General features: G+C 41.5%; 1 protein-coding gene across 1 annotated transcript; it reads right to left on the bottom strand.

Annotated features, from left to right (window-relative positions):
- Positions 1 to 2,966: 2,966 nt before the first annotated feature.
- On the bottom strand, positions 2,967 to 19,113 carry LOC132834844 (creatine kinase U-type, mitochondrial-like). Its single transcript, XM_060853923.1, has 9 exons — positions 18,971 to 19,113; positions 17,310 to 17,496; positions 12,993 to 13,088; positions 9,990 to 10,211; positions 8,709 to 8,794; positions 8,360 to 8,483; positions 7,546 to 7,680; positions 3,460 to 3,585; positions 2,967 to 3,086 (listed from the first exon to the last, which is right to left on the bottom strand). Exons 1-9 carry the CDS (start codon positions 19,111 to 19,113, stop codon positions 2,967 to 2,969), a joined length of 1,239 nt encoding a protein of 412 aa, XP_060709906.1.
- Positions 19,114 to 19,778: the final 665 nt, after the last annotated feature.

The raw sequence follows: 19,778 nt of genomic DNA, 5'->3' as shown, positions 1-19,778 counted from the left end.
TGTCTCCACCACACTCTCGAGCAGTATATTGCAGCCTCTGACAATTCGCTGTGTGAGTATATTTACAAGTGTACAAATTTGAACCAGGAATGGTTTGCTTTGAGCCTACTCCATTCTTCATGGCTGATGTGATTCCTCCTCATTCCCATCCACCCCTAATAAATGTGCACCCCTTTGCTTATCAAGTGAGTCCATCTCCGTCTTAAAAATATTCAAAGCCTCTGATTGGGAAAGTGAGATCCAGAGACTCATGACCCTCTGAAAAAAAGTTATTTTTCCTCTTTTCAGTCTTAAATGAATAACCCCTTTACTTTTAAACCGTGACGTCTTCTTGATCCTCCCACATGAGGAAATATACTTTCCACGTTCACCCTCAGGATCTTATAGTTTTAAATATAGTCGTCCTCCTACTCTTCGAAATTGGATACAAGTCTAAGCCTGTACAACCTTTCCTCATAAAAGAATATGACATTCCAGGAATTATTCAAATAATTGTACTGTTGGGGAAGGCAATAAACAGGGAGTTAGAGATGCAAGCAATAAAAGTATATCTCTAATTATGGGTGACTATAATCTGAAAAAGATTGGATCAGTCAAATCAGTAACAATACTTCAGGAGGAATTCCTGGAGTATATACAGGATGATTTTCTGGTTTAATAAATTGAGGAACCAACTAGAGAAAAGACCAACTCAGACTGGGTACTGTGTAATGAGATTGGAATAATTGGCAATCTAACCGTATGAAGCCTCTTAGGGACGACTGACCATAATATGATAGAATTCTTCAGTAGGATGGAGAGTGACTCTGAGACTAGAGTCATGAATCTGAATGCAGAAAAGTACGATGCATGAAGCACGATCTGGCAATGATAAATTTGGGGATGCCACTTAAAGGAATGATGGTGGATCAGCAATGGTAAATATTTAAAGAGCACGTGGATGAACTGCAACAAATGTTCATTCCTATCTGGCATAAATAGAAAACAGAAAGGGTGACCCAATGGTGGCTGGCAAGGGAAAGTAGGCTTAGTATTAGATGCAATGAAGGGGTACAAATTGGCCAAAACCAGCCATAGACTTGACAATACGTTGCATTTCAGATTTCGGTAAAAGAGGACAAAGGGATTTATTAAGAAACGGAAACTAGAGTACAGGAGTAAGCTTATGGGGAACATACAACTACCTGATGAAGGAGTGGCACTCCAAAAGCTAGTGCTTCCAATTAAACCTGTTGGACTATAACCTGGCGTTGTGTGATTTTTAACTTTGTACACCCCAGCCCAACACCGGCATCTCCAAATCAGAGGAACATACAAACTGCTTGTAAAAGTTTCTATTGGTATGTGAAGAGGATAGGTTTAATGACAAATGTAGGTCCTTTAGAATCAGAAACAAAGCCAGTTATGATGGCAGCCCAATTCAATCCATACTTTGGATTTATCATCACAAAGGAGAACACAAATAATGTCCCAAAAATTGGAAAATACAGGATCCAGTGAGAGGGAGGAACTGAGTCAGTCTTAGTAGGGAAAGCGTATTGGGGAAGTTGATGGGATTAATGGCTGATAATTTCCTCCAACTCTGATAATCCATATCTCAAAGTATTTAAAGAGGGTCCTGGATAAAATAAATGCACTGGTGGTCATTGTCAATGGTTCTTACGGAGTGGAGGTTAGCTGATGTAACCCCACTATTTAAAAAAAGGTAGAGAGGAAACAAGGAATTAGTAGACTGGTTAGCCTGACATCGGTAATGGGGAAAATGCTAGAATTCATTGAGGGTATTGTGGACGTGATCTGTATGGAATTCAGTAAAGTGTTCTACAAGGTTTTCCATAGGACACTGGTTAGCAAGGTTAAATCTCATGGAACACAGGGAAAACTAGCCATTTGGATATAAAACTGGCTTTAAGGTAGAAGGCAAGAAGGTGGAGAATTGTTTTTCAGACTGGAGGCCTGTGACCAGTTGAATACCACAAGGATTGGTGCTGGGTCACTATTTTTTGTCTTTTACATAAACAGTTTGGATGTGAACATAGGAGGTATAGTCAGTAAGTTTGTAGATTATATCAAAATTGGAGGTGTAGTGCATTGCAAAGAAGGTTACCTCAGATTACAACAGGATCTGGACCACATGGACCAATGGGCTGAGAAGTGGCAGATGGAGTTTAATTACACAAATGCGAGGTGTTGCATTTTGGAAAAGCAAATCCTAACAAGAATTATACACTTAATGGTAAGGTCCTAGAGAGTGTTGCTGAACAAAGAGACCTCGGAGTGGAAGTTCATAGCTCCTTGAAAGTAGAGTCGCAGGTAGATAGGATAGTGAAGAAGGTGTTTGGTATGCTTTCCTTTATTGGTCAGAGTATTGAGTACAGGAGTTGGGAGGTCATGTTGCTGCTACACAGGACATTGGTTAGGCCACTTTTGGAATATTGTGTGCAATTCTGGTCTCCTTCCTATTGAAAGGATGTTGTGAAACTTGAAAGGGGTCAGAACGGATTTACAAGAATGTTGCCAGGGTTGGAGCATTTGAGCTATAGGGAGAGGCTGAATAGGCTGGGGCTGTTTTCTCTGGAGTGTCGAAGGTTGAGGGGGGATCTTATAGAGGTTTATAAAATATTGAGGGGCATGGTCTTTTCCCTGGGGTATGGGAGTCCAGAGCTAGAGGGCATAGGTTTAGGGAGAGAGGGAAAAGATATAAAAAAGACCTAAAGGACAACATTTTCACACAGAAGGTGGTGTGTGAATGGAATAAGCTACCAGAGGAAATGGTGGAGACTGGTACAATTACAACATTTAAAGGCACCTGGATGGGTTTATGAAGAGGGTATGGGCCAAGACCTGGCAAATGGGACTAGACTAGGTTAGGATATGTGATTGGCATGGACAAGTTGGACCAAAGAGTCTGTTTCCGTGCTGTACATCTGTATGACTATGACTCTATGTTTAATGAGATATACATCTCAATGGTAACTGTTTCTGCGTGGGGCGGGTGGGATTTGGATATCGTGACCTTGCTGGAGTCTCTTCTCACACTCAATTAAATAGTTGACTCCATCAATCACTAATTGAACAAGCTCCACCTGAAGAAAGGAATAAGACATTCGAGATTAGACTTTTACATTATCAAAAGGGGGAGGGAGAATCCTATTTTTGTTTTGGAAAGATAATCCCCTTTTCATGCCTCTTTTCCCGTCCAATTGCTATGCTTGATCCTTCCTTCACTTCCGCAAGGAAATTTATCCCTGAACTGATATCCTCCCCTTCTCCTATTCTAATTTCCCTGTATTCCACCCTTCACTTCCCCAATGAATCCTGACCCCTCCCACAAATTCTCCCTTTGTTATCTCGAGGTCCCTCCAAGGAAACCCATTCATGTACACTTTTCTCTCCCCTACTGTCCCCTTGTGCCTTCCCTATTACATAACCACTGTGTAATAAACTGTGGTAACTCACCTCAGATTTCCCCAGACGGTCCAGGTTTGAGATATCAAACACGCTGTCCACAGCTTCGGTGTCCTCTCCCCCTGTCCCTCGTTTCTGCAGTCGCAGATTCTCCAGGATCTTCGGGAAGCGAGGATCCTGAATCAGAAATTAAAGATAACAGGGAGCTTCTATCGAACAAAACATCCAAATTAAAAATCACACAACACCAGGTTATAGTCCAACAAGTTTATTTGGAAGTATTCGCTTTCAGAGCACTGCTCCATCATCAGGTAATTAGTGTTAAAATCCATACATTGGGGTTTCTCATGTTTTGGTCAAGTCATGAAAGGCAGGGGTTGGAATGAGTGATTTTGTAATTGCTGATTTTATGGCATTAACAAAACGAAAATGTGGTCTTTGTACATTATGATTGTAGAAATTTCATTGTTGAAGCAGCTGAAGATGTTTGGGTCTAGGAGACTATCCAGAGGAACTCTGCATGATGCATTGGAACTGAACCCCAACAACCGTCTTCCTTTGTGCCAGGTATGATACCAATTGGGGGAAAGCTTTTTCCTCAATTCTCATTGATTTCAGTTTTGTTAGGGCTCTTTGATGCCACACTTGGTCAACTGCAGCCTTGATTTAACAGCACTCACTCCCTCCTCACCACTGAAGTTCAACTCTTCTGTCCATGTTTGAACCAAGGCTGTAATGAGGTCAGGAGCTGTGTGGCCATGGCCGAACCTAAACTGAGAGTTGGTGTGAAGCAGGTCCTGCTTGATAGCACTGATAATGATCTTTCCCATTCATGCTTGAATCTTTTATTCATTCATGGTACGAGGGCATCTATGGCTATGCCGGAATTTATTACCCATCCCTAATTGCCCAGAAGGTAGTTAAGAGTCAACCATATTGCTGTGGGTCTGGAGTCACATGTAGGAGGAGAAAGTGAGGACTGCAGATGCTGGAGATCAGAGATGAAAATATGTTGCTGGAAAAGCACAGCAGGTCAGGCAGCATCCAAGAAGCAGGAGAATCGACATTTCGGGCATGAGCCCTTCTTCAGGAATCATGTCCGAAATGTAGATTCTCCTGCTCCTTGGATGCTGCCTGACCTGCTGCGCTTTTCCAGCAACACATTTTCAGCTCTGGAGTCACATGTAGGCCAGACCAGGTAAGGATAGCAGTTTATTTTCCAAAAAATAACATTAGTGAACCAGACGGGTTTTTCCAAGAATCAACAATGGATTCGTGGTTATCATTAGACTCTTAGTTCCAGACTTTTGTTGAAGTCAAATTTCAATATCTGACATAGTAGGATGTACATTAGTTTGGTCTCTTGATTAACAGTCCAGTGATAAAAGCAATAGGCAGTTGCTTCCCCAGGAAGAATCTGATTGGGCAGTAATTGGCCAGTTGCATTGGTCTCTTTTATCTGTGTCGGAGATAGTCTGGGTACTTTTCCACATTGTTAGATTAATACCGGTATTGCAATTGTATTAGAACAATGTGGCTACAGGGTATGCCACATTTTGGAGAGTAAATCTTCAGTACTAATATTGAAATATTGTCAGCACCCTTTGCAGTATTCAGTGCCTTCTGCCTTTCCTTGATATCATGTGGAGTGAATTGCATTGCCCAAAGACTAAGTTAAGATTGCTGTGGCTGCCTCAGCCTTATCCTTTGCAATGAAATGCTGGGGTCCCCCATTGTTAAGAATGGAAATATTTGTGGAGCCTACTCCTCTATTGAATTGTTTAATTGTCCATTATTTGCAAATGGATGTGGCAGGATTGCTGAGCTCAGATCTGACTTGTTGATTGTGGAATCGGTTAGCTTTGTTTATCACTTGCTGCTTATGCTGTTTGAAAGGTGAAACAGCCCTCTTTGTAGCACCATCAGATTGACACCCCATTTTTGGCAATGCCCGATAGTATAGAGTCATAGAGATGTACAGCATGGAAACAGACCCTTCGGTCCAACCAGAAGGGTCTGTTTCCATGCCGACCAGATATCCCAACCCAATCTAGTCCCACCTGCCAGCACCCGGCCCATATCCCTCCAAACCCTTCCTATTCATATACCCATCCAAATGCCTTTTAAATAGTGTAATTGTACCAGCCTCCACCACATCCTCTGGCAGCTTATTCCATACACGTACCACCCTCTGTGTGAAAAAGTTGCCCCTTAGGTCACTTTTATATCTTTCCCCTTTCACCCTAAACCTATGCCCTCCAGTTCTGGACTCCCCCACCCCAGGGAAAAGAATTTGTCTATTTATCCTATCCATACCCCTCATAATTTTGTAAACTTCTATAAGGTCACCCCTCAGTCTCTGACGCTCCAGGGAAAATAGCCCCAGCCTGTTCAACCTCTCCCTATAGCTCAAATCCTCCAATCCTGGCAACATCCTTGTAAATCTTTTCTGAATCCTTTCAAGTTTCACAACATCTTTCCGATAGGAAGGAGACCAGAATTGCATGCAATATTCCAACAGTGGCCTAACCAATGTCCTGTACAGCCACAACATGACCTCCCAACTCCTGTACTCAATACTCTGACCAATAAAGGAAAGCATACTGAACGCCTTCTTCACTATCCTATGTACCTGCGACTCCACTTTCAAGGAGCTATGAAACTGCACTCCAAGTTCTCTTTGTTCAGCAACACTCCCTAGAACCTTACCATTAGGTGTATAAGTCCTGCTAAGATTTGCTTTCCCAAAATGCAGCACCTCGCATTTATTGAATTAAACTCCATCTGCCACTTCTCAGCCCATTGGTCCATCTGGTCCAGATCCTGTTGTAATCTGAGGTAATCCTCTTCGCTGTCCACTACACCTCCAATTTTAGTGTCATCTGCAAACTTACTAACTGTGTACCTCTTATGCTCGAATCCAAATCATTTATGTAACTGACAATAAGTAGAGGACCCAGCACCGATCCTTGTGGGGCTCCACTGGTCACAGGCCTCCAGTCTGAAAAACAACTCTCCACCACCACCCTCTGTCTTCAACCTTTGAGCCAGTTCTGTATCCAAATGGCTAGCTCTCCCTGTATTCCATGAGAACATCCGGCATCTCCTTTCACATTTTTAATGGAACAAAATTGGTCCTGTAGCTTGATAGTAATGATACAGTGAGGGATCTGCTGGGTTATGAGGTTACAGATTATGTTTGAGTGCAGTCCTGTTGTTGCTGATCGCCCACAGTCTCATAGATGCACAGTCTTGAGTTACCCTAGACCTCTTCCACCCCAGTTATAAAGGTGATAGTGCCACACGGCATGATGGAGTGTATACTCAAAGAGAAGATAGGAAATGGTGTCCACAAGCACTGTGCGTTGGTCACTCCTACCATACACCCTTTATACTGTGGTACATGTAATGTAGTTGCATCTATGGCAGTCCTTCTACTCTACTAGTCACCATAACAGTCTACTATATCACCGGCTCTTCTAATTTTGAGAGTTTTTTTTTCCTGTGTGGGTTTTCTGCTCGTTACAGCAAGAGGCTTCACTACCAGGTAAGAAAAAGTTTTATTTTAATAACTCCCAAGACAACTTGGACACAGTAAAACTCCCTCTCTATTGTCTTCATTAAACAGGGACAGTGCAGGGTTAGATACAGAGTAAAGCTCCTTTTACACTGTCCCCATCAAACACTCCCAGGGCAGGGACAGCATGAGATACAATGCACAGTAAAGCTCCTTCTGCACTGTCTTCTTCAATGAGCTCCAGCCCTTACCCCAGTCGAACTCCTGAAATGTCTTTGTGATCATTACCATTTCTTAAACCAGCTAACCTGTGGGCTGTTCATGTCAGGTTCTGTTTAGTCCTGTTCCATGTTAAAGCAGCCTCTGTTTTGTTTCTTGTGAGCAGGAGTCCCTGTGGAATCTCAGTCCCCTAGTTTGTCACTGAATTTCACAAGGAGTTCTATCATCGTCTAAAGGAGAGAGGCCTACCTTATTCCCTTTCCTTTCACTGGCATTCTCAGCATGTAGTTTGAGAATGTTTTGTGTATCAGGACTAATTGATTTCAGAGTCATGCACAATGGAGAGTAAATGACGTCCATTAGAATTGAAGCCCAGTTGGAAATTGAGATTGAGCTGGTACCTTGCTGAGCATGGGTAGTTTGATGTGAACCCCAGCTCGGAGTCCAGTGCCCAGGTTTGATGGGCATGTCAGGATGTAGCCAAGTCTCTCATTCCACATAAACTCCCAGCCTTTCTCAGTGATCAGTTTCTCAACCTGGAAAAAACATTTTTGTTTCAAATCTCAGCATTGTATTCTGTTTTTCTAACAGTGGCGAGGATGAATGGAGTCATAGAGTTACATTGAGTGGACAATACGAAAACAGGGCATTTGATTTTGTGCTGCAGCGTATTGTCTACACCAGCCTTCCCCAGCCCCCTTTCACTAACCCCATCAAGATATCATTCTCCATTCCTTTCTCTTCAGTTTGTTCACCCAGTTTCTCTGAAATGTAATCTACACTATTCACCTCAACCACTCCATATATTAATGAATGCTCAACAATGAGGCACAGAAAAGCCCAGAAAACATGGAAAATTCAACAATTTTCATCAAAAGTAACAAAGAAGCAGGATAAATCAAAGTTTCAAGAGGAAGTGACTGAAACAACGGGCAGCTTGTAAAAATGAGGAGAAGGTAAGGTGTCTAGTGGAGAAATGTTTCCTTCTGAAATATGTTTGATTTTTATTCTGTTAAAATTGGAGGTAAATTTGAAAGGGGAAAATTTACAGGGCTGTGTGAGGAGGGAGTTAGGATGAGGGGTTTCAATATTAGGACTAACAGCATAACTTTCTCAAACAGCCCGGACAGATAAGTTGGGCTGAATAGCCTGCTCCAGATTGTGCAAGAGAGGAGGGAGGATCCTAATGGATCGGTTGCTGTTATAACTGTTTACCTCTTTGAGACCCCGGCAGAATTTCTCAAACACCCTCTTCATGTTACTGCCTTTCTCCATGGAGATAATTCGAAGATGGTCCTCCTCATTGATCCAGATTGAGAAAGTCTTCTCATTATTATACCTGTAGATATGTGGGAACAGAATGGTTTGGTTATTTTTAAAACATCACTTGTATTTAGACCCAGAAACACTCATCTTGGCATGATCATTTTCCTGCACCACCTTGTCTCTGCTAACCTGCATTACTTTCAGATCTCCAGATGTTTTGGAATTCAGTATTGCAAACTTCATGTTTACCTTCCTTCCTGGGCCACAATCCTCTCCTTTTTCCTGAATCTGAACTTACCAAATGCCCCGAGCATCGGGCCAATCCCTGGCCATCCCTGAAGACAAGTGGAAAGGTGATGCTGGTTTGTTAAACAAGAGGTGATCCTATAGAAAGATATACAACATGAGGTTAAAATATAGAGTAAAGTTTCCTGTACACTATGTAAAGACTGCATTTATTTTCTGTGTAACGATATATAAAGGTACAAGGTAAAGTTGCAATAGTCCCAAAGGACCATAGTCTTGCTCTCTCATTACATAGAGACAACTAGTGGTGGTTTAACCTGAGAGTCAATATATCTCAGGCAAGGAACGAGTTGGAGAGGATGGACATTCACGATGACCTCTACAGGTGTGGGAATTGGAGACATCTGGAGGCCGCATCTTATTATTTCTCTGACTTATTGATTGTGGTCGAAAATAGAAAATAACTATTTCTAAAGCCAATGACTAGGAATGAATTGACACAGGAACAAAAGGTTTCAAGACTGGAAGAAGCAGGATATGTCCGTATATCTCTGCAGCCAAATAACTCAAACATTAAGATTGTCAACTATTCTCTCCTCTCATTTACTGTCAGTTGTTTCCTCTAACTGTGAAATTAACAATTGAAGTGTAAATCCCCTGTGTCTGTGACAAATAACTGAGAATCTGGAAGGAAGGAATTAGCAGAAGAGAAACACTTGGGAAGAGAAAAGGACTGCATTCTTGATGTCTGTCGACCAGGAAAGTTAAACTGTGGTTCCAGTTTTTTTTTCTTTGTTTGTCCCACTCTGTGTATGTGGGTGTAGGGGTTCAAAAAGGGGGTTAGAATTGATAGCTCATAGTTTGGCTAAAACATATATTTTTGAAATAAACTGTAGTTCGCATTAAGTGCCCAGAACCTGATTCCTCCAGGCAGATAATTTGGGACTTTTCATACTTTGATTAAATCATTAATTGTTGTGGTGACCCTGAAAATAGTGGGGCTTGAGAATCAACAGACTTTGTCAAGTGGGTCATAACAACTGTTACCATCAAATACTTCAAGGATAGTTAGACCAAAGCTAGACAGAGTAGGGCTCTATCTGTACTGACCAACAGTGTTCTGAATGTTTTTTGTTAATTCGCATAGAATGAGGGACAGTGCGATACTGCAGGGTTCCAGGAGCTTGGTGATTATTTAACAAAACTTACAATATTGAATCCTTGCAGATATAAGAAACATTCAGAACACATTGGAAATGCTAGTGTGGAAGCCCCTGGTCACTGCACCAGCCAGTTCCTTCTAACCAAGATGAATTGTGGTTCATTGTCTTACATCAATGAGCTGTTGCTGCTCTTTGTCTGTCATACTGCTCAGACTGTAGTATTTTCCAGCTAGATCTCCCTTTAATCCAGCTAATGCCTCAACAGTCACCCTCTCCACCTCTCTCCTCTCAGCCCGAGTGCAGGCAGGAGGCATGCTGAGTCCTCGAATACTTCGACCAGTTCTCACGCGTGAGGAAAGAACATAGTTTTCATCAAACTGTCCATTCCTAATCTGTAAAGGAAACAAAGATAGGAAACTTCAGAGTTTGTGCTTGACTGAGCCAGTTTTTTTGTGACACTATTCCTCAGTGTTGAAATAAAAACAAGAAGTGCTGGAAAATACAAGTTTCGTAGCAACACTGAAGAGAGAAATGTTGTTAATGTTGGCTCAAGACAAGTTGTATCAGACTCAAAAATGTTAACTGTGTTTTTCTCTGCTTAGATGCTGCGAGACCTGTTGAATTTCATCAACACTTTCTGATTTAATTTCAGATCTCCAGCATCTGCTGTATTTTCCTTTTGTTTCCTCAATATTAGAGACATAGAGTTATTGGCACGGAAACAGACCCTTCTGCCCAACTTGTCCATGCTGACCAGGTTTTCAAAACTGAACGAGTCCCGTCTGCTTGCATTTGGCTCAGATTACTTTATACTTTTCCTATCAACATACCTATCCAAGTGTCTTTTAAATGTTGTAATTGTACTCACCTGTACCATGTCCTCCGGCAGCTCATTCCATAGTCACACCACCCTCTGTGTGAAAATGTCCCTCATGTCCCTTCTAAATTTTTCCCCTCTCATCTTAAACCTATCCCCTCTAGTTTTGGATTCCCCTACCCTGGGGAAAACACCTTTATCCATGCTCCTCATGATTTTTAAATAAACCTTTACAAGGTCACCCCTCAGCCTCCGAGTTCCGGGAAAAAAAGCCCCAGCCCATTCAGCCTCTCCTTATAACGCAAACCCTCCAGTCTCAGTAACACCCTTATAAATCTTTTTTGCATCCTTTCCAGTTTATTAACAGGCTTTCTAAATAGTTGAGCCTGGAATCTTTACAAAGTTTGCCTCTGGGGGGGTAGATTTTAAAATTATTTTTAGAGATTCATCGCTCGCAAGTAATTTCCTTTGAAATGAATGGTTTGCCTTCCAGAGGGCAGGTAAGATTCACTCACATTGTAGTGGGTCTGGGATCACATGTTGGATTGCTATCGCTAAAACCAACTTCCTATTCTGGATTCTGCAGCTGCCATTGATCCTATAACCTGAAGCAATAGCCTGGATTAAAATACAGTGAATTGCCATTACCCACCTGTTTCCCCTTGACTTTGCTCAATACCTAACAAAAAAAAATACAGTCAGCATTTCATGTTTTATCTGTAAATGTTTATTTCCACTGTTGGTTCATTTGATTCCTTCGTACAAATCACGTACAGACTTCTCGATAAGATCATGCTGATCTGATAATCCTCAACTCCACCGTCCTGCATTTTCCTTATAACCCTTTATTTCCTTATAGTTAAAAATCTGTCTATCTCAGCCTTGTTTATTATTAACCACCTAGCCCAACAGCACTCTATGGTAAAGAATACCTACTCTCTTAGAGAAGAAATTCCTTCTTATCTCTTAAATGGGTGATCACTTACTGTGAAATTATGCTCTCTGGTCCCAGACTGTTCCACAAGGGAAAACAACTTCTCTGCATCTATTCTATCAAGCCCCTTAATAATAATATTCTGCTCCTCTATTCTTCCTACCAAAGCACATTGAGAACAATGGCTAAGCAGCCAAGCTGTTTCAATAAGGCCACCTCTCATTCTCCTAAGCTCTAATGATTACAGGCCTAACCTACTCAACCTCTTGTAAGAAGGAATACCTGGAATCAACCTACTGAAATTTTTCTAGACTGTTTCCAATGCCAGTGAATCTTTCTTTACACAGGGAACCAAATCTGTTGACAATATCCTGTGGTGTCACTAGTGCCTTATATAGCTTTAGCAAGACTTTGCTATTTTATGCACCACTTCCTTTGAAATAAGGCCAAAATTCTATGGCCTTCTCTATTACCTCCTGATCTTGGATGTTAGCCTTTTCTGAGTTATGCACGAGGATTCCCAAATCCCTTGGTTATGCAACGTTCTGCAGTGTTTCTCCATTTAAATAATATTCTGCTCCTCTATTCTTCCTACCAAAGCACATTGAGAACAATGACTAAGCAGCCAAGCTGTTTCAAGCTTTCACTATCGTGGCTGCTTCCATATTATTTTGGGGTGCAAGTCCATAGCTTCCTGCAGGTGGCAACACAAATGGATAAGATGACATATGGCATATTTGCCTTCATCACTTGGTACATTGAGTATAAAAGTTGGCAAGTCATTTTGCAGCTGTATAAAACTTTAGTTAAGCTACATTTGGAGTATTGTGTGCAGTTCTGGTTGCTGCAGTGTGGGAAGGGTGTGGAGGCTTCAGAGAAGGTGCAAGGGGGTTTACCAGGCATTGTCTGGGTTGGAATGTATTAGTTATCAGGAAAGATTGGACATACTTGGATTGTTTATGCTATAGCATCAGAGGCTGAGGGCAAACTTATTAGAAATATATAAATTATGAGAGGCATGGATAGGATGGATAGTTGGAGTCTTTTTCCCAGGGTGGAAATGTCAAATATTAAGGGGCAGAGATTTAAGGTGAGGATGGAAAATTTAAATGAGATGTGTGAGTTTAGATTTTTACAAACAGGTGCCTGCCAAGCACTGTCATGGTGGGGGGGGGGGGGGGGGGGGGGTGGTGATAGAAGCAGATACAATAGCAATGTTTAAGAGGCATTTAGATAGACACATGAACAGGCAGGCTATAGAGGGATATGGATCATGTGCAGGCAGATGGGATTGTGGTGGGCTGAAGAACCTGTTTCTGTGTTGTACTGTTCTGACGTCTGTTTTCCAGTAATGTTAGCTTTGCAGACAATGCTCTGCTTTCAGAAACTGAACACTAATATAGCAGTTTGGCTTCTACTCACTTTACTTGCATCCAAATCTTTGACATGTTTCATGATCTTCGGATTGTATCCATTGTGCTTTTCTCTAATCACAGGGTCGAACATATCAGCAAAGACCTGCATGGTTGGAGGTGACATTGTCAGCAAGTGTTTCCTGGAAGTAAGGTCCAGCAGCAGCAAAGAGCTCAGCGTGTTCATTGGAGTAAGGTATAGTCATGACCACAGTTCAACTAATTAAGAGCATTTTCAGAGTGGGAACAATCAAAAGTTGTCTTTACAGCTGCAGATAATTTGTTGATTGTACGAAACAAAACTGCTGAACAGGATCATAAGACTTTCAGTTTACCTGCTTATTGAAGTAAGGTAACTGAGTGATGAGGAATGGGAAACTGTGGTAACCCTGCAGTTCCAAGATAGGCAAAATATGTGCTATGTATATATAATAAAATTCTGTCTATACTATCCTCATCACACACATCCAGGACAGGTACAGCATGAGGTTAGATTCAGAGTAAACTATCCCAACAAACACCCGCAGGAACAGGTATAGCTTGGAGGTGTAATGATAACGATGAGTACAGCTTTCTCTACACAATTCCCAACAAGTACTCAGAAGGCAGATACATCATGGGGTGAGATACAGAGTAAAGCTCTCTCTACGTGGTGCCCATTAAATACTCCCAGGACAGGTACAACACCAACATAAAGAACAGCTCTTCACTCTTGACCTGCTGAATGCTGCACAGCTCCATGCTCAGATGACCATCCCACTACACTCATCCATGAGGCTTCTTGTTTGAGAATATCAAGTTAAAATCAAACCTGGGGCAGTTTTATGCTGTGCACCACACAAGGGTTGGAAGCTATTCACTGTGCTCTTTGAAACTGGACCCTTATAAAATCCTATGAACAAAGAACAAAGAAAATTTACAGCCCAGGAACAGGCCCTTCAGCCCTCCAAGTCTGAGCCGATCCAAATGTACTATCTAAACCTGTCGGTCAATTCCCAAGCATCTGTATCCCTCTGCTCCCCACCTACTCATGCATCTGTCCAGACACATCTTAAATGAATCTATCGTGTCTGCCTCTACCACCTCTGCTGGCAACGCGTTCCAGATGCCCACCATCCTCTGTGTGAAGTACTTGCCTCGTGTATCCCCCTTAAACTTTCCACCTCTCACCTTGAAAGCATGACTTCTTGTTATTGAATCCTTCACCCTGGGAAAAAGCTTGTCTCTATCCATCCTGTCTGTACCCTTCATGATTTTGTCAACCTCAATCAGGTCCCCCCTCAATCTCCTTTTTTCTAGTGAAAATAAACCTAACTTACTCAACCTCTCTTCATAGCTAGCACCTTCCATACCAGGCAACATCCTCATAAACCTTCTCTGCACCCTCTCCAAAGTGTTCGCATCCTTTTGATAATGTGGCGACCAGAACTACGCAGTATTCTAAACGCAGCCGAACCAATATCTTTTACAATTTTAACATGACTTTCCAGCTCTTTTACTCAATACCCCGGCCAATGAAGGCAAGCATACTATATACCTTCTTGACCAATCTATCCACCTGTGCAGTAACCTTCAGGGTACAATGGACCTGCACTCCCAGATCTCTCTGTCCATCAACTTTTCCCAAGGCTCTTCCATTCATTGTATGATTCGCTCTATAATTAGACTTGCCTAAATGAATCACCTCACATTTGTCTGGATTGAAAGCCATCTACCACTTTTCCGCCCAACTCTCCAGTCTATCTATATTCTCCTGTATTCTGATAGTCCCTTATGCTACTCCACCAATCTTTGTGTCATCTGCAAACTTGCTGATCATACAAACAGTGCCCTCTTCTAGATCATTTATGTATATTACAAACAACAGTGGCCCCAATACTGACCCCTGTGGAACACCACTGATCACCTTTCTCCATTTTAAGAAACTCCCTTCAACTACTACTCTCTGTCTCCTGCTGCTCAACCAGTTCTTTATCCACCTAGTTAGAACACCTTGCACACCATGTGACTTCACTTTCTCCATTAGTCTACCATGGGGAACCTTACCAAACGCCTTACTAAGGTCCATGTATATGACATCAACAGCCCTTCCTTCATCTAACAACTTGGTCACTTCCTCGAAGAACTCTATTAAGTTGGTAAGGCACAATTGCCCCCGCACAAAACCATGTTGCCTATCACTGATAAGCTTATTCTTTTCTCAATATAAATAGAGCCTATCTCTCCAGCAACTTCCCCACCACCGACGTCAGGCTCACTGGTCTGTAGTTACCCGGAATATCCCTACTACCCTTCTTGTACAGGAGGACAACATGAGCAACCTTCCAGTCCTCTGGCACCTCACCTGTTTTTAAGGATGCCACAAAGGTATCTGTCAGGGTCCCAGCAATTTCCCCTCTCGTCTCCCTCAGCAACCTGGGATAGATTCCATCAGGTCCGGGGATTTGTCCACCTTAATATCCCCTAGCCTACCCAACACATCTTCCCTACTTATGCCAATGTGATCCAGACTAATCAAACTTCTATCTCTAATCTCAAGATCCATCATGTTCCTCTCCTCAGTGAACACCGATGCAAAGTAATCATTCAGAATCTCAGGTTTGGCACACCGGGATGGGACCATTCACCACAGCAGATTCACCGCCGATGATTAGCCATTGCCCTTTGTTCACCGAGGACGCTTAGCCACTGCCCATTGGCCACTGAAGACGATTTGCCATCGCAAATAAGTTGTATATTTTGAATATTGGTGGTAGCGTTTACTTGTTTTAGTAACCATTTATTTTTGCTAATAGATTTTTAAAATTTTACAACATTTAAAATGTTAGAGAACAAGCATATCTAAACTATATAAAATTGTCATTATATTGATTAAGGTAGTGTTTGCGTTGCGTTGTTCTTGAATATGGTGAAAGAGATTGTTTGGAATATCTTAGAGGGATAGCGCGTAACTATCAAATGAACTGAAATTTCATTGTTTAATATTAATGTGAGATTTTACTGCCATTATAAAGATCTTTAAAATATATTTCCTTTTTCTGGTCAAAGTTTGTAACTCATTTTTATATATAAACCAATAAAATGATATTTATTTTATCTCATTTTTATCAATACGTAGAATGTAGTTGTATAAATAAAGGGGACTGAGAAGTATAAAAGAACAGGCGGGATGGAAAACAATCAGTACGTATATATGTTTCTGGTGGTGAATACTCCCCAGAGGTCAAACGGCCCCAGTGGAGAAACGCTGGTGGAGAACCACCAGTGGCTAATCATCAGCGGTGAATCTGCCGTGGCGAATCGTCACCAACCCTTGGCACACTGCCTTCCTTCATTATCTTTTAGTGGACCAATCCTTTCTCTAGTTACCCCCTTCCTTCTTATATAAGAATAAAATGCTTTGGGATTTCCCTTAATTCTGCTCACTAAAGCTATTTCATGACCCCTTTTCGCCCGCTTGATTCCTTGTTTAAGACTTGTCCTACTCTTCCGATATTCCTCCAGGACCCATTCTGTTCTTAGCTGCCAAGACCTTATGTACGCTTCCCTTTTCCTCTTGGCTAGTCGTACCATTTCTCCTGTCACCCATGGTTCACAAATCTTGCCTTTCCTGTCGGGACATGCCTATCCTGCACTACCGTTAACCTATCTTTGAAAGCCTCCCATATCTCAAATGTGGACTTCCCTTCAAATAGCTGTGTCCAATCCACATTTTCCTGCTCCTGAAGTTATAGAATAAAGGTGAGCCATTCAGGTGTAGTGTTTTTCTCCACAAAGTCCACCTGATCCAGTCTAACCTCCTGCTCATTGTAATATTATATTACTCTATAACATTATTCTTATACATTATTCTTACAGTATATGATATTTACAGCAATAATCTATTCCCTTTTACATATAGAGCCTAATGCAGCTTGTGCTCCTTCACCTCTCTAGTGCTACTGAATTTTATTTTCTAAAGGATTTTGATGGACATTGGTTATGAACTAATTTCCTGTGGATCAGTTGCCCACCCAGTGACTCATAGAAGAAAAGAAATGCCTTGTGTTCTGGTCAGTGAAGAATGGGATAGGTTTGATGATCCATTTGTCAACTTTGGATATTCATATATTCCCTCAGAAACCCAGGTGGAGGTCATAGTTCAGGGTAGCGTTGCTTTCAGGAAGAGTGTAAACAACAACAAGGTAAGTGAAGCAGTCATGGCTGGCTAACACAAGGCTGAGTTCATCCAAATATGCTCCCCTGGAATAGACAGATTTTGTTGTGCACTATGTGAGTATTTTCTGTGTATTTTCAGTGGCCAGATTCACAGTACAGTTATACTTACTGCATATGATTCTTCATCTCCTGCTATTATTCCTATGGACTCTCCAGGATTGTCCACTCCAGTCTGAATGCACTGGTCCAGTGTCCAGCCACTGGATGTAGATTTATCATGAAGTTTGGCATATAAATCAGGGGTCAGGTAAGTTGCCATGTAGCTGTTGTGCTTTTGGAGATCAGGATATTCTGCACTGAGAGCATAATGTAGAATAAATATACACCCACAACAATATTTGTCTTTCTCTAGCACCTTTAATATCTGTCACCTTTAATATGATACAAAAGGAGACTTAATGGGAATGTAATCAGTGCAAGATTTAACAATGAGTCAAAGGTGATATTAGGATGGGTGGGAAATATCTTTGTTAAAGAAGTAGGTTTTAAAAATGGGGGTAGTTTTTTTCTACAGTCAAAATACAACATGCAATGCAATGAATGTTATTATTAATGATCTCAAATATTTATTTCCATGTTAACTGGCAGAGTGCTAATCTGTAATTCTGAAATCAAAGTTATTTGTTCCCTGGAGAACTGCCCAGGAGCTGTAGAAAGTTTCACTGACCAAAATCCCAGATTTTTATTCTATAGGCCTAAACCTGGTCCTCACACCTGAATCCCAGGATCATGGATTCTAGAATTTGAGCACATAATCTCGGATGATTTGGAGATGGGTTCATGTCACACCACAGGTGACCTCCATTGCACTACACACACACACACACACACACATCCTTTCACAGACTTAAACCCCTTTACATTCATACTCACACACATACACACATCCTCTCACAAACACTCATAACCACCCCCCCACCCACCCTCCACTCCTCCACACCCACATGACACATATACATATAAGTTTGTGAGATGAATTTGTACTTGCAGAATTACATTTTACTTTGCTCAAAAACTGCATGAATCCATGTAAGATTCTGTAAATTTGATTTTTAGATTAGAATCAGTCTGACCATTGTGGCACAGACCGTCTCACAGGGAGCTAACACCTTCAATCCCTTGTCTGGTCCGACATGACACCAATTGTTAAAGTGCACTTGAGAATATAAATTGTAAAAAAAAGGTTTGCAATTTACATATGAAAGAACTGAAACCAACATGGTCATTCAAAAACATGAGAGACTTAACAAACAATCTGGGTTTTTTTCAACATATAATTTCAGTTAAATCACACTGTAAACTTTTGCTATAAATTCTGTGTCTTACAATCTTATTCTCCACAATCACCTGATGAAGGAGCAGTGCTCTGAAAGCTAGTGCTTCCAAATAAACCTACTGAACTATAACTTGGTGTTGTGTGATTTTTTTAAAAACTAGGATGATACTGTCAGAGCAGTAGTGAGGGGTACTGCACTGTGGGAGAGGCATCACCTTCATGTAATGTTAAACCAAGGCTATATCTGTCTGCTTAAATATAAATGTTTTGTGGCACTATTTTGACAAAGAACAGGTGAGTTCTTCAGAGTATCCGGGCAAACACCTATCTCTGAATCAACATAACAAAAACAAATTGCCTTCTCTTTAGCACCATGCTGATTGGAGTGTGATTAACAACAGTGACTATATTTCCAAATACCTCATTTAGTGTAGAGTGCTTTGAATCATTCAGTTGTCAAAAAAAAACTATATAGATGTAAGTATTTTTCTTACCTGGGAGGATACAATTTCCTCTGTTTTGCCCTTGCTTTCATATAATCCCTTGTGAGTAAGAACCCATTGGTCAGAGAGCTAGCCCCCAGTACCATGAGGGTGCCAATGGTCCTCCCGTTGGTCAAAAAGGAAGTGCTGGCCATTTTCAGAACAACCTGCAGGAAGAACAGCAGCAAGAAGACTGAAGGTAGAAAGATGTGAATGATGTGAGTTCCAAAGACAGGGAGGTGCTGTGAGTCCTAAGGCATCTACTACTCAAAGATGTTGCTTACTTAAATTTATCTTTTCAAAAGGTTCCTTAGTTTGCCACTCTGATGTCTTATGTTTCTGTTCACGCTCATTAGTCCTCAATTGCATTTTTCTAATTTGCATAAAATAGTGTTGAGACTGGTATGTTATTAATAGTTCATAAGAATTTAATTAGAATGTGGCATGCATTGGAATACTGGCAAGCTGAATACTGCTGGAGATACATTCCAAAACTTGATTGTGCAATGAATGTTAGTGGTTTTAAAAGTTTAATAAAGGTTGTACAGAATAGTGACCTTGGCACACAGACTGAGCCCTAGTTTCAGCACCATGTTGGCTAGATGTAACATAGATCCTTCAGTCTCTTGGATCAGGGTTGTGGGACAGGCACATTTGCAAGTCAGGTCGATACCAGTGAACAAAACAGATGAATGAAGGGTTCACCAGATTGGTTCGAGAGTGCTGGATGTGACAGGAACATTTGTGGGCGGCACGGTGGCACAGTGGTTAGCACTGCTGCCTCACAGCGCCTGAAGACCCGGGTTCAATTCCCGACTCA

This window comes from Hemiscyllium ocellatum, chromosome 42, assembly GCF_020745735.1.
Source record: "Hemiscyllium ocellatum isolate sHemOce1 chromosome 42, sHemOce1.pat.X.cur, whole genome shotgun sequence".
Classification (NCBI taxonomy): Eukaryota; Metazoa; Chordata; class Chondrichthyes; order Orectolobiformes; family Hemiscylliidae; genus Hemiscyllium; species Hemiscyllium ocellatum.
This window is presented reverse-complemented; position numbering and strand designations above follow the sequence as displayed.

Bases quoted from the DNA above. Each gene is read 5' to 3' on its own strand.
- LOC132834844 (XM_060853923.1), bottom strand. From the start codon at position 19,113: ATGGCCAGCACTTCCTTTTTGACCAACGGGAGGACCATTGGCACCCTC. The intron at 10,212-12,992 runs GTGAGTAGAAGC...TTTCCTTTACAG, and splicing joins AAGATTTGGATGCAAGTAAA to ATTAGGAATGGACAGTTTGA. The intron at 7,681-8,359 runs GTAAACAGTTAT...TGTTTTTTCCAG, and splicing joins TCTGCCGGGGTCTCAAAGAG to GTTGAGAAACTGATCACTGA.